The sequence below is a fragment of the Trachemys scripta genome, chromosome 17 (assembly GCF_013100865.1).
Source record: "Trachemys scripta elegans isolate TJP31775 chromosome 17, CAS_Tse_1.0, whole genome shotgun sequence".
In the NCBI taxonomy this organism is placed as follows: Eukaryota; Metazoa; Chordata; order Testudines; family Emydidae; genus Trachemys; species Trachemys scripta.
Window position 1 is genome coordinate 7,493,833 of NC_048314.1, and position 21,738 is coordinate 7,515,570.

Sequence of the window (21,738 nt, forward strand, 5' to 3'; positions counted from 1 at the left end):
CTCTGAAAAACTCCTGTGAGTCCAATGGATGTAAGAAGCTGGTTCCTATTGGTCTCCCCCAGTGCCTCTCTCTGTGTCTTCCCGATGCTGTCAGGGATAGATAGAGGTGCATATATCTCACTGCGCTCAGAATGGCTCAGACTGTTCACTAGTAGCTGTCTTCCCCGGCCCAAAAGCGCCTCCACTTTAGGAGCCTCCATTTCCTGGGGAGCTGAGTACTTTCCAGGCAGGTCCTGCCCTGACAAAGCATAAGAGTCAGAGGTGGGAGAGGGCTTTCCAGATCGTTGCAATTGACTCCATGGCCGTAATACTGGTTCTGAACAAAACGGTTTCATGGCTGATCCATCACAAAAACCGCCAGCTACCAATCCCTTGGATCGCACATTAGTCTCACGGTGCAAATCCATTCATTCCGTCCAGCAGTTCCCTCGCACATGTATGAGATCCCCGTTAATTTGTCCAGCGTTCCAGCATCTACTCATTGTAGGTCATTAAGGGCCAGCTCCTGCCATCGTTCCTCACACTGATTAGCACCTTACTCCTCAAGTAGCCCCATTGATTTTAATCAGCGTGAATTAGAATGGCAGGAGCTGTAAATTGGTCTGTTCTCTCTGTCACCTGATACGCAGTATGTGCAGTGGTATCCTTGCTGGATTAAATTAATCTTCAGAACTATCCTTGGGATTCGCTGCCATTTCTAGATGGTGGCATGCTGGGGAGCAGAAGCCCTGTCGAAAATATGCCGCCCCTGCTCCCAGGCATCTGTTTGTAACTCAGATCTTCCCTTTAATAGAGAGATTAAGTTGCAGAGACTTAAGTATGCATTTTTTTGCCATCTGTGAGAGACCTCCGTTTATAATCATCATCATCGTTATGTGGTCACAATCAGCCTTTCTAGTGCTTGTCATGCTGAAGGATTCCAAGGTGTACTACAAATTACACAGTAATAGGATCATCACTTAAAACATCTATATCCGCAATATTAGTGTTCCCTTCTTTCTAGTGCTCTAGTGAGAGACTGGTACACGCAGTATTTAAGAGATGCCTGAAATCAGTTTGCTCTCCCTGTGCCTGGCGTCTTGCTTTTCAGACCTTTGTACCCTACAGCTTGTGCTCTGCTTGTTCCCACGGGGGTCGTTCTCTGTGATACTGGAGAGTTAGGAGATGGGCTAGTTTTGCTACATCTGGTTTGGATGGTTCAGCTCCTAGCCCTTCCCTGGGGCTCGTTTGCATCTGTCGTGTCTCCCTGTGGATCGATCCAGATCGTTCTGTGGCTTAGAGACAAATGACTCGTCTGTACAGATAAAGAGAGCAGGGCTGTAGTTTAGATGTAGCCTCACCATCTCCAGTGAGCGTGGAGGCGGCTGTGCTGAGAACTCCCTGCCTGCCTGTTGCAGGGTTGTGTTCCTCCGAGCTAGAGAGAAATCCGATAAAGGAGAAGGCCGGCCATGTGTTTAATGCCATAGCTACAGAGCTAAGGACAGTGGAGTCCCAAAGTGGTGGGATCTTAGTGCACTAAACAGCCTCTCCTGTGTTTTCCCCTCCAGGAGGAGAATATTTGTTTGCACTGGGCAGCTTTTTCTGGCTGTGTTGACATAGCGGAGATATTGCTGGCTGCTAAGTGCGATTTACATGCAGTAAATATTCATGGAGACTCGCCACTGCACATCGCAGCCAGAGAGAACCGCTATGAGTGTGTTGTGTAAGTACGGCGCCTGCCACCCCCGCTTTCCTTTGTTACTTTGTTCACTTCTCATTGGGACACTGGCTGGCAAGTTGAGGAGTGCTATGAAATGCCTGTACCTCTGACCACAAAACACAACAGGACGAAGAGCCTGATTTTGCATTGCTTTGCACCCAGGCCAAGTGGGGGTGAAATACACGGGGCTGATTCTCGTGAACCCCAGGACCCCTTTGCACCACTCTGGCAGTGTAAAGGGGCCTTAAATGACGCAAATTAAAATTGCATCCACTGTCCGGCTCCTTTCCACTGCCAGAGTGGTGTAAAGGGGCCTTTTGAGTGAATGAGAACCGGGCCCCTCGTGTCCTGATTCAGTAGCACATGCACGGCTGTAACTGACTGCACGACGCACGAGGCAGTGGAGAAGCAGGCTGAGTTTTTGTAAGCATGCGAGTGGAGCTTGTGATGGCTCCTAGCAGCAGAGCCCATTTATAGGGATGTGGGATGCAGGGCCACTCCATTTGCAGAGCAGTCGAATGGAGGCCCTGAATGCTTTCCCTGTGTTACAATGCATGCAGCAATCCCAGTTAGTGACGAGAGCTCCGTTTAGAGGGTGAAATTCACCCCTGTACAAAGAACTAGCTCAAGGCCTATTCCCCTTGGTAAAGTTCCATTTATGTCCTCAAAATAGGGCTTCAATGGGACTTCAGTAGTGCCTAGGCCTAGTTTCATGTCCATTGGGAGCTAGGCTGGTTACGAGCAAACTCCTTTTCATGCCTTATGTAAGGCAAGATTTGGACCCAGCTCTCTAGAATTGGCAGGCTGATGTGCCACTCTGTTGCTCTACCCAGCTTCCAAATTAACGCCCCCCTCCCCCCTTTAGAAAGTGGTGTTCAATGAACCAGCTTTATAAAAAGGGAATTGAGGTGGTTGCTTTCTAAATGGTGGAACCTGTTCTGAGTCGTCCTTCTCAAGAGAGAGTGGTCCTGCGAATTGGCTGCAGAATGCCATTTGACTCTTCCGCCTCTGACAGGTTCTTTCTGGGTGGGTTATCTATTGTTGTTGCTGTTTTGCAGCCTCTTTCTGTCCCGTGGCTCGGATGTCAGCTTGAAGAACAAGGAAGGTGAGACTCCACTCCAGTGCTCAAGTCTCAACTCTCAGGTCTGGGTGGCTCTGCAGATGAACAAGACAATCCGAGAATCGTCTTCTGACAAACCTGCCCAGATAGAGAAGACGGTGAGCAGGTGAGAGTCCAGCTAGCCTCTGTTGTGACTGCCAAGTGCAAGCTCTCTAGGTTGAGGGATGAGGCCCCGATTCTGGAAGGCACTTAGCTTTTAAGTTTGTGCCGAATCAGGGCTGGTGCAGCACGTGCTGAATCAGGGCTGGCATTTATGAATTTATCATCCATATGGAACGGTCCAACAGGAAGTAATAATTTATACATCTGGTTGGAAAAATGGATTCAGAATGAAACGGAGTTCCTTTCAACCTTAAATATTCAGAGCTCAAATTCTGCTCGGGATGCCACTCAAGCTGCACTTGTTGATTTTGTAATCACCTGATTGTTTTGGGGAGTGGAGGATGGTATCTTTGTTGCATAAAGCGATTGTTCTCTTCCCTACCTTTCCCCTGCTGTGACAGAGACATTGCCCGGGGTTACGAGCAGATCCCAATTCCATGCATCAATTCAGTGGACAGCGAGCCTTGCCCCACCAACTACAAATACGTTTCTCAGAACTGTGTGACCTCCCCAATGAACATCGATAGAAACATCACTCATTTGCAGGTTAGATGAGCCGGGTACATACGTGGGTGGGTGGGTGTCTCTCTCCTGTCCTGGTATGGAATATTGTTAGAGAGGTTGCTGTGTGCTGATGAGAAAGAACAGCTGGAGTGTGCACTGCAGAGATGTTTGTGTCTGTCTGTCTCTCTAGGTGGACGCAGTGATTGAGCAAACATGGTTGAGTTGCTTGATTGTGTGCTTGTATTCCAGTTACATACTTGCCTCCTCCACCTTGTTGGTATAGGTCTTTTCGCGACAGAAGAATGGAAATTCCTCCCACTGCTCCTTGGAACTGAGAAAACATTTTGTTCCATGGAAATTTGAAAGTCAAGCCTCAGAGGCGCTGTGATGGTGGAGGTGCGAGTTTTAAGATGAGAGGGAAAACCCACGATCCTTTCCATTTTCTCTGAATTGAAAACCCTGTGGCATTTTCAGTAAGAATTGGGGTAGTTAACCCCAGTGTCCTGGCAAAATTCCAGCTTAGGTATTTGGACTCTGCCTCCCTAAATTCCCCCAGCTGTTTCTCTTGGATGTAGGATTCTTCATCCCTTCCTTTCTTAAACTGCTGCTAACTGCACATGACGTCCCACTCTAGAGATGGCTGCATTTCATGGGCCTGATGTAGCCCGTACACGCCTCTTAGGTGCAGTGAGGCTTTAATTAGTCAATGTTTTGTAGATCCTCCAATGACAGAAGCTGTAGATGAGCAAAGTAATATTTGGCAATAGTAATAATCCAGGCTATTGATTGTGGTGTTCTATGTAATATCCATGAAGGCTGTGTGTTCTGGTGCCATAGTTATGAGCCCTGTGTAATATCCTAGAATTCACTCCTGCACGAGAGAAAAATGGACACAGGACCACCCCCGTCAGAACTGACTGCAAAATTCCTTTCTGTGATCTAGCTTCCCCGCAGTAATGTCACCCACAAAAACGAGCAAACAAAATGCCCTGTGAAACCAATGAAGCTGATTGTGCTATTGTCTCATGAGAGAGAGGAAGGGATTTGTGCCTGTTTTTTAAATGTTTGGGAGGCCCCCATGTTCTTGGTGTTTGGGAGAGGATGGGGTATATCAATAGCTAAGTTGATAGCTGTTTCCTTTCCAGCCCATTTAACCAATTTGGTCTTTCTGTTGCATTTGTGTGAGAATTGGATCTGCTCCTTGTTTCTCCCTTCCAGTACTGTGTGTGCATAGATGACTGCTCCTCCAGCAACTGCATGTGTGGCCAACTCAGTATGCGCTGCTGGTATGACAAGGTGAGGACTTTGAACTTCGTGTTTGGTTTGGCCGATATTCACGTATTATAACAGTCCATTTTAAAAAATTCTTAACGATTTTCTAAATTCCAGTATATAAAATACTTAAGACTGTAATCTTGGCTTCAGTGTGTACATGGCAAGAGACACAATAAATCTCAAACTTGCGTTACTTCTATACCAATGGAGCCATTAATTATCCCCACATGATACGCAGTGTTTAACAATCCGTTCCCAAGGTACAAGCCCCATTGAAGAATGCAGTGTGCGCTGTTCAGTCGTTAAGTGTTTCTGTAATTTATCAATGAGGGGAAGGGACTAGGGATGTTTTATTTTTCCCTTATTTACTGTGATCTACCTCCTGTGAAGGCTGAGTGGATGTATTTTAATTACAGGGTTGCTAGGTGGCTGCCCTAGTGTTTTGTGTATATATGCTTAAATCCTCCAGGGAGGTTTGGAGGTTAATCCTTGGGCAGGTTCCACTAAGATCACATGTTCCCGTAATCTCTGCAGGCTTCTCCCTTGGGAATTTTGGTATCTCCTGGCTTTTGCCAGGTATCCATTTTAATTGTGCTGTAACAGGCTTCACAATCCAAAGTGACTTCACTGCTTGTATCCTTTGAGTCTTTATGTCCAAATCTGTTAAATATGGTGCACGATCTGCCACCTTCTCATCTCCATGTAACTGGAAGATACTTAGAGGGGCTTCTTACGAGAAGAAAGGTGGTCCAGCGGCACGAGTGCTGGCCTCAGAGTCTGGAGACCTGGGTTCTAGTCAGGCTGTACCATAGACTCTCTCTTCCCCAGTTGCAAACTGTGGATAAAGAAGCATGCACACTTCTGTAAAGCACTTTGAGGTCCGCAGCTGAATAGCACGGCATGCATGCAAAGTACTGGTTTTTTTTTATTGCCTGTCCTTTCTGATGATGGTGCAGAGCTCCCTCAGACTTTGGGGAAGTTTGGGTATGGATCTATGTTGTCATCTGAGCCAACTCTAGAAGATGGAAGGGAACCGGTGTATCAGCTCTAGATTGATTTAAACCTTGAGGAAATTCAGCTCTGGATTGGAGCTGTCCAGCTTTATTTCCAGTTCCAAAAGAATACGGGAATATAATCTCATGTCTCTTCTCCAGGATGGCCGACTCCTGCCTGAATTCAACATGTCTGAGCCACCGCTGATCTTTGAGTGTAACCACGCTTGCTCGTGTTGGCGAAACTGCCGGAATCGGGTAGTGCAGAATGGGCTCAGGTGAGAGAGAAGGCTCCCGATTCGGACCATTATTTTAAAAGGAACAAAGCTCCTTGCCTGTCTTCTCTAGGCTGTCTGTAAAAGCAAAGATTTCCAAAGATGAGGGAGAAATGGTGCAGCTCTATCCTCATCGACGGATGTAAAGCAGAGCCAAGCCTCTGGATCCTGCTAGTGACCACAAAACAACAGCAGGGTTGTGAGATCAGCTGGGAAACCCACCCTGACACTGGCCTAGACACTTGGCTCCTCTGTGTTCTTTCGTCAACCCAAATGTACCATTTATTAGTTGCTTCTGGTTTTTTTGTTAAGTAAGTGGTCGCTTCACTGGCAGCTCAGATGCTGCTTTCAGGGTAAGGTCTTTGGGGAAAATAGAATAATAATAATAAGGAAAAAAAAGTAGCCATTTATATCAAAATGATAGGCTAGCAGTTCATATCAGAAGCGATGGCCAAAGCGTACAGACTTGGGTTCCTTAATCTGTAACTGGTCTGATGAACTATTTTCCAGAGATGCTCAGCACCCATTGACTTCAGTGCTGTCAGTCACACCGTTTCTATTGTGTTGCTGAAGGATGTATGTGAGCCTTTAACTTTAGGGACTCAATTTGGTAACGTTGGCTGTCTCCTTTAAAACGGGGGAAGGGATGTTCTGGAGAACTGACTCTAGGTTAAACTGACGTCGTCAGTGGTTTGGTTTAGTTTTATTTAGTAAAGAACTGATTTTTTAACTTTGAAATTGTGATGAAAATTTGAAATTTATTAAAGAAAAAAAAAAAACCCTCTCAGGAGACTTTCCAGATGAAATTCTTGGCCGCGCTTTCTCTTTTTTTTTTTTTTTTTCCCCCCCTGGTCGGCACAATGTGTTTGTTCCTTAAGGAGTTGTGCAAACGGTTGTCACTATTGTGCCCTGTTTGTTAAAGTCTTGCTAAGGGGGGCAGGGTGGCTTTGTAAACTGAGGTTGAGTGATAAGTCCCTGTGGAGCCTGTGATAAGGTCAGATATTTCCCAGAGCTCTATGGGCCACGTCCCTTGAGGAATCAAAGATAATGCCTGGCTTTTGCTCTGCAAAGTGGCTGCTCAGTAATGATGCCTGGGTGCTCCCTCTTCATTCTCAGTATTTCCCTTATCAAATTTGCTCCAAATGAATGGTACATATCAGTGCGCATGTTTCCCTCTGGCAGGCCTACCAGCTCTGCCTGGGGTCTGAAAAGCAAGCGATGTTCCCTGCGTCACCCCCTCAACAACACAGTGTCCGCGATCCAAAACTCCGCTGCCTGTTTTACTGGTGATGAACGAGGCAAAGCAGAATGCAGCTTCCTCCGGCCTGAAGCACGGTGTGAGCACGTTTTCTGAAGCCGCTAGGGCTAAGGAAAGCTTATCTGCCTTGGGTTGTGCTCCTGGTACTGTCTGCCAAGGGTATGAAGTGCCACGGAGGGAGAGGGATTATTTAAGACCGTGCGATGTAAAGGGGATAGCAAAAGAAACAATGGGGTGAAATTAAGGAAAGGAAAAAATAGGGGAGCATCAGGATTCTCCCCCCTCATCCCCCCCCTCTGATAATGGAGTCTGTGCAAGTGGCCTTAGGCTCCAGCGGGGGATGCAGGGGATCATTCCTGGAGAATGTTGAGTATAAGATGGTCCTATGAAATATTCCAGCAGTGACTGGGCAGTGCAGTAGAGGACCTACCGGGTCTTTTCTGAGTCTAGTTTTATAGGCTGTATGTAGGGGCCAGGAAACCCAGCAAGTTTCAAATTACACAGTTTCCTTCCTACCTCTCAGCTAGTGGCTTAGGTAGGAATGAGTGGGCCCCACCAAACTGCCAGCTCTCTGCAGGTGGAAGGGGTATCTGTGTAGTGATCCAGGGCGTTCCGAGTACTGCTCCAGCTCCATCCCCTCCATTGCAGCACACAGCCATGCTCCCATGGGCTCCTGCCAACTTCTCCTCAAACGTCTCCTCCTTCCACTGTGCAGATGGGGAACACGCAGGAGGGAAGAGAAGCTGGTAGCTGACATTTGTATCCCATGTGTAAATCCCCAGAGGTTTAAAGCGGGGAGTGGTACCATGGAGAGCACCCAGTCCCATAGTGCCCCTGCCGCCCCCCCTCCCCCAGGCACCAAGCCCAGTCCCCATGGAGTGTGATAAAGGGGGTTCTGCAGGATGGGGATAAAGGAGAGCTGCCACACAGTCGCTACTTCCCCCTCTTGCTGTGCCAGAAACCAGTTTGCACCTGGTTTTCCTTCCTTCCGCTCACATTAGCAGAGGGAGCAGATCGTGGGGTGCAAGGAACTGGGGTCACATGGTGACAAAACTAGAAACTGTCTCTTGAAATTAACATTTTCTGATTAAATTTGCAATTTCTGTGTAACCCTCCCCTCCCCAGAGAGCGGACGCCTTTCTGCAGAGCGCCGCCTCTGATGCCATTAACGGGACCCCTTTCCTTGTCTTTCAGGGTTCGATTGCAGCTTTATCGAACGCAAAAGATGGGCTGGGGCGTGCGGTCGATGCAAGACATCCCCTTGGGAACGTTCGTGTGCGAGTAAGTTCATCGGCTTAGAGTAGCTCACAAAGAAAGCATCCGCTCATGAACTCTGATGGTGTGTTGAACAGTTGGTGTCATGCACCCAAATTAGAACGCTCCTTATTGAAGGGAGAGGTGCCTGCAAAAAGAAATTGCTTCATACAGAACCCTCTAGCCTAAGTATATAAGAACGGCCATGCTGGGTCAGACCAAAGGTCCATCTAGCCCAGTGTCCTGTCGTCCGACAGTGGCCAATGCCAGGTGCCTCAGAGGGAATGAACAGAACAGGGAATCATCAAGTGATCCATCCCCTAAGTGAACATTCCCTAAGCAGTTAGAACATATCTTCAAGCTTTCCCCCTGCTGCTGGAGTCTCCAGTCAGCTCATAAGCCACCCTACCTTAGTGCCCTCCATGCATCACCTTGGAATGAGAGTAGTCTAATAAATTCCACATTATGGCCCTCATTCAGCAGAGCACACAAGCATGCGCTTAAATCCATTTGACAGCAGTGAGATTTAAACATGTGCTTAAGTGCTGTCCAGAATAGGAATACTTTCCTGAATTGGGGCTTATGACTTTGTCACAGTGACTGCTGTAGTGATAGATATGCCTGAGAGACATTGGTTTAAGCTCTGAAAGCTTTGATTGTTTAGCAGAAATGAGTAGCGATATGGGAAATGCAAGGCGGGGGTGGAAATAATCCATTTAATTTGTATTGGAGACGGGCTCAAACTGCAAAATTCACGTCTGGAACATCCCAAAGTCTGAGGGCTTGGAGGTGCATCAGTGTCTTTGGAGCCCGTGTTTTGGGTTGGGCCAGTCTCTAGTCAGGGTATCTAGCCAGATTTTAACTGAGTGTCTTCCACCTCCCGTTCACGATCACTCAAGCCCCCTCCCCTCCCATTCATGATTGCAAAACACCCCCTTGGCAAAACACAGCAATGGCTTGCATGAAAAGCGTTTAGCTGTCTTCAAATGCAGTTTGGCAGCTGAAAACAAGAAGAGCTAGACAAGCCAGCTTGTCCCCAGTTACCAGCAATTGCGCCATAGACCACAGGCTGAGAACGGTTGCTACATACCACTCCACTACAGAAACCTCCGGTCCCTGCTGCCATGTCTACATTATGTGTAGGTCCTTGGAACGATATTCTGCCTAATAAAATGTAGGTCATTGGCCCCTCCACGTACATACAGTCAGTTAACCCATGCCCACTCTTCAAAGATGGCTCCACAATGCCAGAATCACTCCTTCTCTGAAACAGGCGCTCATGTTACCCGCTCCATATGCAACTAGCTCTCCAGGGAGAATTGATTTGAATCTACAGCGTATTTGTTTCCTTGCTAATAATGTCCCTGTCAACTTTAGAATATTCACAGGTGGTTATAATAGCGTGTAGAGAGGGTGCTCAGGTTGGTGGGACACAGGGACAGAGCTAAGGGGGCTGGTGATGCCTGTTTCCATTTCCATACCTCATATGTTTTGTGATTTGTCCCCCATCCCGCCATAGAAACAACCTGTGCCAAGCAGAATTTTTACCCCAAAAAGGGAGAAGATCCAGAGACTCCATTGGATCTTGACTTTGCTATTGATTTTTACTTGGAATGCGCTCAGATACCTAAGTGACGGACACCGTATAAACCCTTAAGATATAGATAGATAGATAAGTGCTACTGAATAACAGAGTTACCTCATGCAAGTCTTTCCACAGACTTCTGATCTGGGAAATCAATGGGACTATTTGCATGAGTAAGTACTGCTGAAAGCGAAGAGTGGTTGCAGAATTGGGCCCTAAAGCAACATATAAGCTACATCTCAACTTCTGTTTTAACTAACGTTTTTGTCTCCGAATTGCTTATCAAAAGGAGTGTCACAAAATAAAATGCTTTTCCGGGTGCCATTTTCCCACTGCTTTTGAACTGCCTTCGGTTTTGTATACTGTGCGACACTAAAGCAATTTTACTCCATCCATAATCCCCTATTGCTCTAGGTTACTAATGATTTTGTGGTTTCCAATAATGCTGCAGCCATACGGGAGTGGTTAATAGATACCAAGATGCACTGAAGGCAAGATGATAGGATTCCACTTGCAGTCGGCATCCTAGCCTGATATAGCAATGCTGTGCCAGACTGCTCGAGGTCAGGAACTGCATCTGAACGCCCCCTCTATTATGGAATGTTTGGTGGTTCTCGGGGTTAATGTTTCAGGCTTTCATCTCCAGGGCCCTGGGGTCAAATGCTAGTATCACAAGGGTAAATGCACATAGTTAATATTGGGAAAGTGCTTGGAAGCTGAAAATGCTGTTAAGAGCGTTCGGAACAAGTAGTATGGAAATCTCCGTTTTCTCTTCAAAAGACGTTTACTCATATTCCTAACCTCTCACTACTACTGCTTATTTATTTATGTTACTATAGCACATAGGAGTCCTGCCCGTGGACCCAGACCCCATTATGCTAGGCGTTGTGCACACGCACAGCAGAAGTATGGTTCCCGTCCCACAAATCTTACAATCCGAATATAAGATAAGACAGATGGAGATTGTCTCACTTTCCTTCTGCTTCTCAGTCTGTCGCACAGTGGGGCCCTGGTTTATGACTAGGGTTCCTAGGTGTTACGGTAATACAAATAAATAATAATAATAATAGTGATAGCTAGGCTGGCAATGCGTCACGCATGGAAGAAGTCACAAATATTTAATCCTCTACTTGAATCAAAGCCCATTTCAGACGGAGAGGAGAAGGCTGCCATCTCAGAATACTTACTGGGCCTGATGGCGATCTCACTGCATTGACTCTGATAAAGTCATACCTGTCTCCTGATTTGAAGGTGGTAGGAGGCCCAATTACTTAAAGCCCTTACACTATTGGGTTAACTTAATGTCGACATCTAGGGGATGGTAAGACACGGCTTTAAGTAAGTAGCTTCGATGATCAGTAACAATATTTCCATGGTTTTTTGCACATTCCAAAGCAAACAGTTATTCATTGGTATGTAAACATCCTCTTACAGTGTGTGCAACCCAAGTGTTGCAATATTGTACATGGGAACTAGAAAGTCAGTGGACAGTAAACAAAAGCAAAACTAACTAGTCTGTTGTTACTGGGGGGGAAAGTATATCCTTTTTAAAAATTCACTTGTAATGTTCAAAAGTATTAGCAGTAACTTGAGTAAAGGAATTTTGTTTTTTTATTTTCAAGATGTGGGGCCAAATTCTCAGCTAGTGTCAATCAGCATCGCTCCACTTGCTTTGATGGACCTATGCTGATTTATGGACTTATGCTGATTTGTCACTTTCACTTTTTACACCTCTCCCCCGATGTAACATGAATTCGGATATAACATGGTAAAGCAGCGCTCCTGGGGGGCGGGGCTGCGCACTCCGGTGAGTCAAAGCAAGTTCGATATAACGCAGTTTCACCTATAACACGGTAAGATTTTTTGGCTCCCGAGGACAGCACTCTATCGAGGTAGAGGTGTACTTTGCACACAAGAGGCAAGGTGTTAAAATCCAAGCTAGCATCTGCGCTAGCATCTGCACAAGCATCTCATTGCTGCATTTCCCATTCATCCGACAGGTACGTTGGAGAGCTGATTTCCGATTCAGAGGCCGACGTACGTGAAGAGGACTCCTATCTCTTTGACCTTGACAACAAGGTAGTGTGTTCAAGGGGACTCCCTGGCAAAACAAAAGCCAGCGCTTGCTACTCTAAAGAGCTAAAAGAAAATTTGTCCTCATCTTGATGGGCAGAGCAGTCCGAGAGCTTGGGAGAGGAGAAGCACTTCTCACCTCACGGTAACCGAAATCTGTTCACAGCTAAGTAAAGCGTGGACTGCGTGGCTCAGGGGATTGGTAATGGGGTACAAAGCCTGACTGCATTAGGTCAGCAGTTTGAATGCAGCTCAGGTCGATAGTCATTGCATGTTATTCCCATCTGATGGCTGTGTGAATTAAATTGGTTGTTTCAGTCTGATTTCTAATGTCCAAGTACCTCTGTAGCAAAGCCCACCCCCAGCTGGCACTAACCAGCACCCATGTTGGCAGCCTTACTAAAGAGCTCACCGATTAATGAGCTGATAGACTGAAATACCAGCTCACCAGTAAAGGACCTTTCAGGTTCGGCTTCTGGTAGCCTGGCAGGGCAGTGCGGGGAAGCTTGCGCTGCTGGGCGTGCTGCATCTGGCCCGAGAAGGACTGGTGTCCCTCGAGCCATCAGCTCATTCCTTTCTCAGGGGCTTTAAACTCACTTTTAAAAGTCTGAGCGGAAGCTTTGGGTACATCTTCACTACCCGCCGTATTGGCGGGTAGCAATCGATTTATCCGGGATCGATATATCGCGTCTCGTTAAGACGCGATATATCGATCCCTGAATGCACTCACCGTCGACTCCGGAACTCCACCAGAGCGAGCGGCGGTAGCGCAGTCGACAGGGGAGCCGCGGCCGTCGATCCCGCGCCGTCTGGACCCCAGGTAATTCGATCCAAGGTACTTCGACTTCAGCTACGCTATTTGCGTAGCTGAAGTTGCATATCTTGGATCGATTCCCGCCTCCCCCAGTGTAGACCAGCCCTTTATGTGAAACTGTCCTTGGCAAGAGCAAACGTGCAGAAAGGTGATGCTGATGACTTTCTGTGGGGAGCTGCAAACCAGCTTCCATCCTGCTTCTGTATTGGTTCGGCAGTTAGAGATGTAAAAAGAGGCTTTGCCTTTAAGAAAGGGAGAGGCCTCTCCAACCACTAAAGAAGGATCCAGTGAGGAGTCTTGTAGCCCGTGCTCTGAAATCAGAAAAGTAGAAGGACCAGCCTCTCATAAACTTCACTAAATGCCCAGGGTCAGTCTGTTCATCCATGGATTAGCTAGTAGTCTCCATCCTCCTCCTCCAAAGATTAACTAGGCCATCATCTCCACATTGCACCTTTTCTCCATCAGCCTCGATTGAGGCATGTCAACGTGGCTGCCAACCCACATCTGTCCTGTGTTTCTTCAGCATGCTCTGCTAATGAGACTGACTGGGCCTAGGATTGAAAATACACTGTAGGGAATAGAATCATAGAATCATAGACATTAAGGTCAGAAGGGACCATTATGATCATCTAGTCTGACCTCCTGCACAACGCAGACCACAGAATCTCACCATCCACTTCTGTATCAGACCTGTGCCTGAGCCATTGAAGTCCTCAAATCATGGTTTAAAGACTTCAAGGTACAGAGAATCTTCCAGCAAGTGACCCGTGGCAGATTGGTAAGAGAGAGATCAGAAACCCGTCATTCATCCTGGCTTCCCTTTTGGGTAAATAACTAAGAAATGATGCTAGCACCAGGGAATTGCTGGGAGTTCTGTAAGGAGAAATTAGCATAATTTCCCATCGTATTATGGGAGTCTGACCTCTTCTCCCATAGTTCTCCTGGGCTCCCAGATGGCCTTTCAGAATCTCCCAGAAGCCATTGCTTCAGGAAGCTGTGTTAGGAACTCTGGAATAAGGATGCTCTGCGGCCAGTACAGTTGCACCAACACTGAACAGTGCAGAGATGCACTTGAAACAACATAGCTAGTGTGGGCATGCCGTGCCATTGGCACTCCGGCCAGGTCTGCGCTACAGACTGCTGTGTCAGGAGGTGTGATTCCTGCCCGACGGCGCTGGTCAAGCAGAAGCCCAGTGGAGACACAGTTCTACTGGCAAGACTGCTTTTACCGGCCCAGCTTGTTTTGCTTGTGGGTCAAAACGCAGCTTTGCCGGTCTAGCTGCCTCCGTGGCAGGATAGCGTACCGGTATCCCTATGCCGATAAAGCCCTCCTAGCATAGACACAGCTTTACACCAACGCGGCCCAATTTAATTCTCTCGCGTAGACAAGGCCTGAAAGATTTATGCATAAACTTGGGAGCATCCCAGATATTTGCCTTGGCGGAGCTCGTACATACGGACATGAATGTAGGGAGGTCACTGAAGCCAGCAGGCCAAGACCTTGTAACCACTTATATCGGAAGATTTTGTCTCTAGCGTGATCACGGTATTTAACCAGCAGCCAGTACAGACCTTTCCTAATGTAGCGTGTGCCAATCATCCCCCTTCCTATGAGGAACCAGCTCTGGCATGTTCTGCCCGCGCTGGAATCTGGGCACAGCTTCGTTGGGCTGACCAGCCAGTGAGGAATGGTGAAAGCACAGCTCAGCATTCCTGGCTCTCCCTGGGACCGGAATGCAGAAAGCCCCGCAGTAGAGGGGATCTTCTCTTTGGGGTGCTCCTTGTGCCGCCCTCCAGAGCCCTCGATAACACCAGGGGCAGGGGCCGAGCAGGCTCCCCCCAAAGTAATTCTAGCCTCTGCCTGCTCGAGGAGTACCTGGGAATCAAATCTGGGTCTTTCTGGAGAAGTGCAGAGTGCTGCGCACACAGCTCTGGAGTGGCCCACTTGCTGCACTCCCAACCGCGGCTGTTCAGCAACTGGAGAGCGAGAGTGGATTCAGCTCCCTTGTGTGGTTGTGTAAAGCGCTGTGGGACTAACCACCAGGATAGTCCAACCACACCATTTAGAGGCTTCTTGAGAGGACATGGAGAAGCCCCCTGGTTGTAAGGTAAACAGGATTCCCTCAGTAGAAAAGTCAGGCAACAGTAAAGAAGCCAAACTGATCTGTTGGGTCAGGGAGTAACATTTCCTCCTTGCTAGGGCTACGTTTGAGGAGCTAACCAATCACCGGGCTGAGCTATGAGACAGCAGATCCATTGTAAATCAGCAATGGTAGACAAATAAATTATAATGGGGTAACCATAACCACTAGGATCATAGTGAAGGTAATAGCTGGTGCAAAGTCGTGTGGCACACTCCACTGGGGAGAATCCATATTGGAAATGCCTGGGAAAAGTGAACCCGGAATACCAGCAGGATGGTCAGATAATATATGGTGGCTTTATAACCTGGAGTGCTGCTGCTGCTTCCGATTCATGGAGGCCTGACAATCTCTGGGCACCAGAGGGGGTTTATGTGTAGGAGCAGGACAGACCCCACTGAGTACTCTTAGTGCTACAGTGTCTGAGGCTGCACTGAAACATCTCGCTAACGGAGTGAGGAGAGACAGTCGCCACTGTCTTGAGCATCTTTATCAGAAAGGCCAGTTTTAATGTTCTGGAAATGGGCCGCAATGGCTTCCCCTTCTCCCCCCAAAAATGGAGGGAGGGCATGAGTCTGAACATCAGGATGGAGGCCAAGGAATCGGTAATGCCTGGAGTTGAGATGGGAACATTTTTTAAGTGGAACAAATTCTAGGACAATTCCATCAAAGTGTATCTTGTTTATCTTCACCGGCTGCAGCAGTATAGAAGATGCATAAAGGTTGAAGGCTGGGTACCTTAGGTTCTTATTCCGATAATATCTGAGCACCTCACAGTCTTTAACACCTTTATCCTCACAACAGCCCTGTGAGGTAGGGAAGTGCTGTTATCCACTCTGTGCCTCAGTTCCCCAACTGTAAAATGGGGACAAGCGACTTGTCCAGGATCATGCAGGAAGTCTGTGGCAGTTCTGGGAGTTAAACCGAACCAATTTGTGGGCTAGATCCCTAACCACGGGACCATCCTTCCTTCCTCTCCGTTTAGGAAGCCATTGGGAGCTTTGATGGAGAATCTGTGGATTAATCATAGATTGAGCCTTTTGGCAGCCACATGTAATCCCATTTTCAGAAAGCTAGTGTAGAGTTACTAACTGGGAGGAGCAGGGTGGAGCTGTCTCTTCTGGAGTGTCAGGGGAGTGGAATTGTATGGGATTTCACCTCATCATCTGTGGAATAACAGCCCCCAAATGGGAGTAATCAATCAGAGAAAGAAACCTGTCAGCCAAAACCAGCCAGAGGAGAGCAGAATGCAATCAGGTGAAAGCAGGAAACAGAAAGCAAGGCCCTGCTATACGCTCAGTGATTGGAAAATATGTCAAAAATGGCATTACCTGTTTTCAATCACTGATAACTCAGAAGAAAATGAGCTGGAATGCTTGTGGATCAATGTCCTAACAGGTAAAGCACAAGATGGAGCATTAGTTGGTGTCTGCTACAGACCAAATCACACTAGGGAACAGGAAGACCAGCTCCTTATGCACCTATCTATAATGTATAGGAAAGGAAAAGCTGTGTGATCATAGGGAACTTCAGTTTGAGTGACAGATGCTGGAGGGGTCATGGTGGCAGTACTAAAACACCCTTGGAATTTCTAAATATTGTAGGTGACAATTTCCTAACTCAAAAATTGTTGAAACTAACGCAAAGGAATTCTATATTAGACCTTGTCTTGACAGATGGAGAATAGCTGATCGCTGAATGAAAAATAAAGGCTAGCTTAGGTACGAGTGATCGTGTGCAAACGGAATACAATTCAGACCAGTGATATATATTTACGCGTCGTGCTTTAAAAGGGCCAGTTTCACAAAATTGGAAACCAGTTTATGAGCCAAATTAGCTGTGAGGAAATCCTAGAATTAGCCAGAATAATGCAGAAAAGGCAAAAGTGCTCAAAAAATATTTCTTTTCTGTGTTTGGAGAAAAAACAGATGATGTCATCCTATGATAACACATTTCTTATTCCACTAGTATCTCCGGAGAATGTTAAACAGCAGTTACTAAAGTTAGACACTTCTAAATCAGCAGGTCCAGAAAACATACAACCAAGAGTTTTAAAAGACTTGGTGGAGGAGTTTGCTGGACTGTTAATGTTGATTTTCTAGAAGTCTTGAGCACTGGGGAAGTCCCAGAAGACTGGAAGAAAGCTAATGTTGTGCCAGTATTTAAAAAGGGTAAATGGGATGGCCCAGGTAATTATAAGTAGGGCTAAGACTGTGACACAGAAGTCATGGATTCCATGAGTTCAAGAGACCTCCATGACGTTTTTTGCTTCACCCCATAGCAGCGGGGCTGGAGCTGTCAGCTGGCGGGGGCTCTGGCATTTTGGGCCATGGCGGGCGGTAGGGGACCCTCACAGCTCTCAGCTGGACCCCACTTCCCTTCCCCTCCCACAGCAATGCTCGGGATCTCATACCCTCTTCAGGTCCATTTTATCACAGTTATTTTTAGTAAAAGTCAGGAACAGGTCACAGGCTTCTGTGAATTTTTGTTTATTGCTCGTGCCCCACCCCTGACTTTTACTAAAAATAACCATGATAAAATCTTAACCTTAATTATAAGCCTGTCAGCCTGACATCGAGCCTGGGCTAGATAATGGAGTCTGATATGGGACTCAATTAATAAAATCAATAAACACGGTTTATGGAAAATAGATGCTGTCAGACTAACTTGATTTCTTTTCTTTTGATGAGATCACAAGTTTAGTTGATAAAGGTAATAGTGTTGATGTAGTATACTTAGACTCCTATAAAGTGTTTGACTTGGTACCGCATGACATTTTGATCTAAAAATCTAGAACAATCTCTAATTAACATGGTACCTGTTAAATGGATTAAAAGCTGACTAGTGGTTAAATCTCAAAAGGTCATTGTAAATGGGGAATCGTCATTGAGGAGGTGTGTTTCTAGTAGGGGCCTGCAGGGTTCGGTTCTTGGCCCGATGCTACTTAACGTTTTTATCAATGACCTGGAAGAAAAAACAAAAAGACAAGGGATAAAGTTTGCAGATGACACACAAACTGAGGGAGTGCTAAATAATGAAAAGGACAGGCCACTAATGCAGAACAATCTGGATTGCTTGGTAAACTGGGCACAAGCAAAGAATATAGCATTTTAATATGGCTAAATGTAAATGTATCCATCTAGGAACAAAGAATGTAGGCCATGCTTACAGGATGGGGGATTCTGTCTTGGGAAGCAGCAACGCTGAATAAGATTTGGGGGTTGTGGTGGATAATCGGCTGAACATGAGCTCCCAGTGTGATGCTGTGGCCAAAAACACGGATGCGATCCTGGGATGCATAGACAGGGGACTCGTGAGTGGGAGCAGAGTGGTTATTTCGCCTCTGTATTTGGCACTGGGGCAACTGCTGCTGAAATACCGTGTCCAGTTCTGGGGTCTACAATTCAGGAAGGATGTTGATAAATTGGAGAGGGTTCAGAGGGGAGCCAGGAGAATGATTAAAGGATTAGAAACCATAGTAATAGCTCAAGGGAGCTCAATTTATTTAGCTTAACGGAGAGAAGATTCAGGGGTGACTTGATTACAATCGATAAGTATGTAGATGGGGAACAAATAATGATAACAATCTAGCGGAGAAAGGTGTAACATGATCCAATGGCTGGAAGTTGAAGCTAAACAAATTCAAGCAGGAAATGAAATGGAAATTTTTACCAGTGAGAGTAATTACCCATTGGAACAATTTGCCAAGGGTCGTGGCGCATTCTCCCTCACTGACCATTTTTAAATCAAGACTGGATTTTTTTCTAAAAGACATACGCTAGGAATTATTTTGTGGAAGTTCTATGGCCCGTGTTATACAGGGGTCAGACAAGATGATTGCAATGGATGCTTCTGGCCTTGAAATCTATGAAAGAAGAGGCCGCTAAGTCCCACCCAGCCAGGCAACAGTCTCGCAAAACTCAGCATCACTGGAGAATGGCTGAGTTTGGGTTTGCCCTGTAGCACAAAGGAGCGATGGGGGCATTATTTTAATTATCTTTATTTGTCACTCCAGGCTGTGTGTGCTGTGATTTATTTATTTATTATGTCCTACATGCACATCCTGTTCAGTGTTTGAAAAAAGGCAAACATTTGTTTAATAGCCCCAACTCTCTTCCAATTCAGTGCTCTTGGGGGTAGGATGTCCTATAGTGGATGTTGTCTGGGCTTCCCCTTTTAAAAGGACAGTCATCTTCTTTCTGTACTGGTGAAATGCAGAGAAACACACATTCTCTCGGGATCTTTGGGAAAGACGAGATTGGGTTTTATCAGGTGCAGCCTCTCGCTAATGAAAGTTGCCTGCTTTAACTGTAACACTTGACTCTCCTTTAGAACCTTTCATGGGACGATCTCAAGCATATAGCAAACATTAATGAATTATGCCCCCCTTTGACCTAGGTGGTATCACCCCATTTAATATATGGGGAAGTGGAAGGCTAGTCCACGTACATTCGAAAGCTCCATTGTGTTTTACATGGGGTTAGTTAATATGTTTAAGACAATGATTTCCTAGCGCGTCCTGGCCCAGAATGATTAAGGGACTTGCCAAAAGACGCCCAGCTGGTCTATGGCAGAGCTGAGACTAGAACCCTGGTCTTGTGACTCCCAGGGATGTATCACCCCACAAGTCTATCTTTCACCCCATTACTGAACTACATTTTAGTTCCGTTCTCGGTGGTGTTGGAAATGACTTTGCATGTCACAAGCACAGGACCGGCTCCTGCAGCCCTTCCTCATGCAGGTAATCCCACTGCAGTCAACAATGACCATGTCCATGAGGAAGAACTTGCATAAGAGTGGCAGGGTCAGGCACACATCTCAGGTCTCACTGTGTGATCCATTCCCTCAACCTCCCCCTTCCTATGTGCTTTTCCTTTGTTAAAAGAGGGAGGCAAATAACCCCCATGCCTCTTTCCTGTTCACATTGGTTCTCCCTGGCTTCTGACATGAATCCTTAACTAGAGCCTCATTTTGTCAACATGCAGTGACGTTGGCAGGCTCGATGCACCTGTGGAGCGTCAGGCACGTACCCTGTTCCTGCTTATCATGCAAAACGACAAGAGACTCGTGCACAGAATCATAGCTGAAGAAGCTGAACCTTTCCATCGCAGCGACCAGCTTTCAGGGTTAAACCCTCTATGAAATCCTAGTGTGGTGGGTTTTATTGTCCTGCTGCTGTAAACAGCTCAGGCACCTTCTCTAAAGTCCTCTGATCAAGTTCTCATTGCTCTCTGTTCACTGTGGAACGAGCGACATGTTCCTCACCATACCCTAAGGCGGACATTTATATCCAACAGACTCTTCCCCTGGCCTGACTCAACACCCCAACCTGAACTAGATGCCATTAAAATTGCAAAGCCTGCTAAATTTTAAAAACTGTAGCAGGCTGCTCAGTGTAGACCAAGTGTGTATCGTTTTCACATCTTCAGATGTCTTCTCCTGGGGCTCCTGTATCAGTTGGCTGGTAGAATTCTGGCACAGCTGATCCATTAAGGATTGTGAGGTGCTTGCCCAGACGGGAATGTGAGCTCCACTAATGGATCCTTTTGCTTTCGGCTTGTGTGTGACTGAAATTAGCTTCTGTAATTAAAGCCTGCAGCTTGCACAGTCATTCTCCACTGGAATAAAAAGCCCTGAGGGAGTCTCTTATTTTCAAAGAAAACAAAATATTACTATTACTGCTGTGAGGGCATTATGGAAAGAGAGAATGTATGTGTTCTCTCTTTCACTGTAGTCTCCAGGAAGTAGTGTGTTGGCTGTAAGCGCCTGCTTTGTGCTTCTCAGCTATCATGTTCAATTAGCAGGACAGGAGAGATGCTGTTTCCTGAATCCACTGGCCTTTTACCCACCAGGTGTTTGTCCGCGTGGAACAGAAGTACCACTGTAGCAGATTGGTGCCTTAGCAGAGCAGGTTTGTGGAGAGCAGAACTGCTAGCTCAGCTCCACACACAGCTTCTCAGGTCAGGAGTGTTTCGAACAGCCTCCAGGCATGCAGGCCAAGTGCTTTCTGAAGAGACGCATATTTTGTAATGCTTAATGGTTTGGCCTTTTAAGCCTTCAAGTGGGAGACTCGGAGACGCCAATATTTTGAAAGATCCTGAAATTCCCTTGTGTGTTAACTGTGAAGTGACCTGTATCTCAGCTGTATCTCAACTCCACCTAATGCAACATTCCCTGTTCCTCCCTCTAGGATGGAGAGGTGTACTGCATAGATGCTCGTTTCTATGGCAACATCAGCCGCTTTATAAACCATCTCTGTGAGCCAAACCTCACCCCTGTGCGAGTGTTCATGTCGCACCAGGACCTGCGCTTTCCCAGGATTGCCTTCTTCAGCACCAGGCAGATCGAAGCCGGCGAGGAAATCGGGTATGTGCTGCCCACAGGGTCTGCCTTTCCTTTGAGAATTGTCCTTGTGCTCACGTTCCACATGTCGTGGGGTTTCTGGGTCATTCTGAATCTAGGAGCTAGGCTAGAGACGCCTCTTTCCAAAGCGACACATCTGCCCAGCGTGCAGCTGTGTAAGCGAACACTGGGAGTGCTGCTTGGGTTCCCAAGAGTGGGAAATTCCATGGTTGGGGAAGGGATAGTGGCCTACTGGTTAGCACAATGGTCTGGTACTCGGGAGACGTGGGTCCTATTCCTGGCT

At 46.7% G+C, this 21,738-nt stretch overlaps 1 protein-coding gene across 10 annotated transcripts in view; it reads left to right on the top strand.

Annotated features, from left to right (window-relative positions):
* The window catches only part of EHMT1 (euchromatic histone lysine methyltransferase 1), a 163,107-nt gene that overhangs the window by 133,949 nt on the left and 7,420 nt on the right, over positions 1 to 21,738 (top strand). For 9 of the 10 annotated variants that reach the window (XM_034793328.1, XM_034793330.1, XM_034793331.1 and 6 more), the window contains 8 exons: positions 1,548 to 1,702; positions 2,758 to 2,925; positions 3,323 to 3,467; positions 4,644 to 4,721; positions 5,855 to 5,970; positions 8,420 to 8,506; positions 12,065 to 12,143; positions 21,283 to 21,458. In XM_034793328.1, coding sequence (XP_034649219.1) covers positions 1,548 to 1,702; positions 2,758 to 2,925; positions 3,323 to 3,467; positions 4,644 to 4,721; positions 5,855 to 5,970; positions 8,420 to 8,506; positions 12,065 to 12,143; positions 21,283 to 21,458 — 1,004 coding nt within the window. Of the gene's footprint in view, positions 1 to 1,547; positions 1,703 to 2,757; positions 2,926 to 3,322; positions 3,468 to 4,643; positions 4,722 to 5,854; positions 5,971 to 8,419; positions 8,507 to 12,064; positions 12,144 to 21,282; positions 21,459 to 21,738 lie in introns of those variants that run through there. The other variant, XR_004648453.1, reaches the window with a different exon arrangement.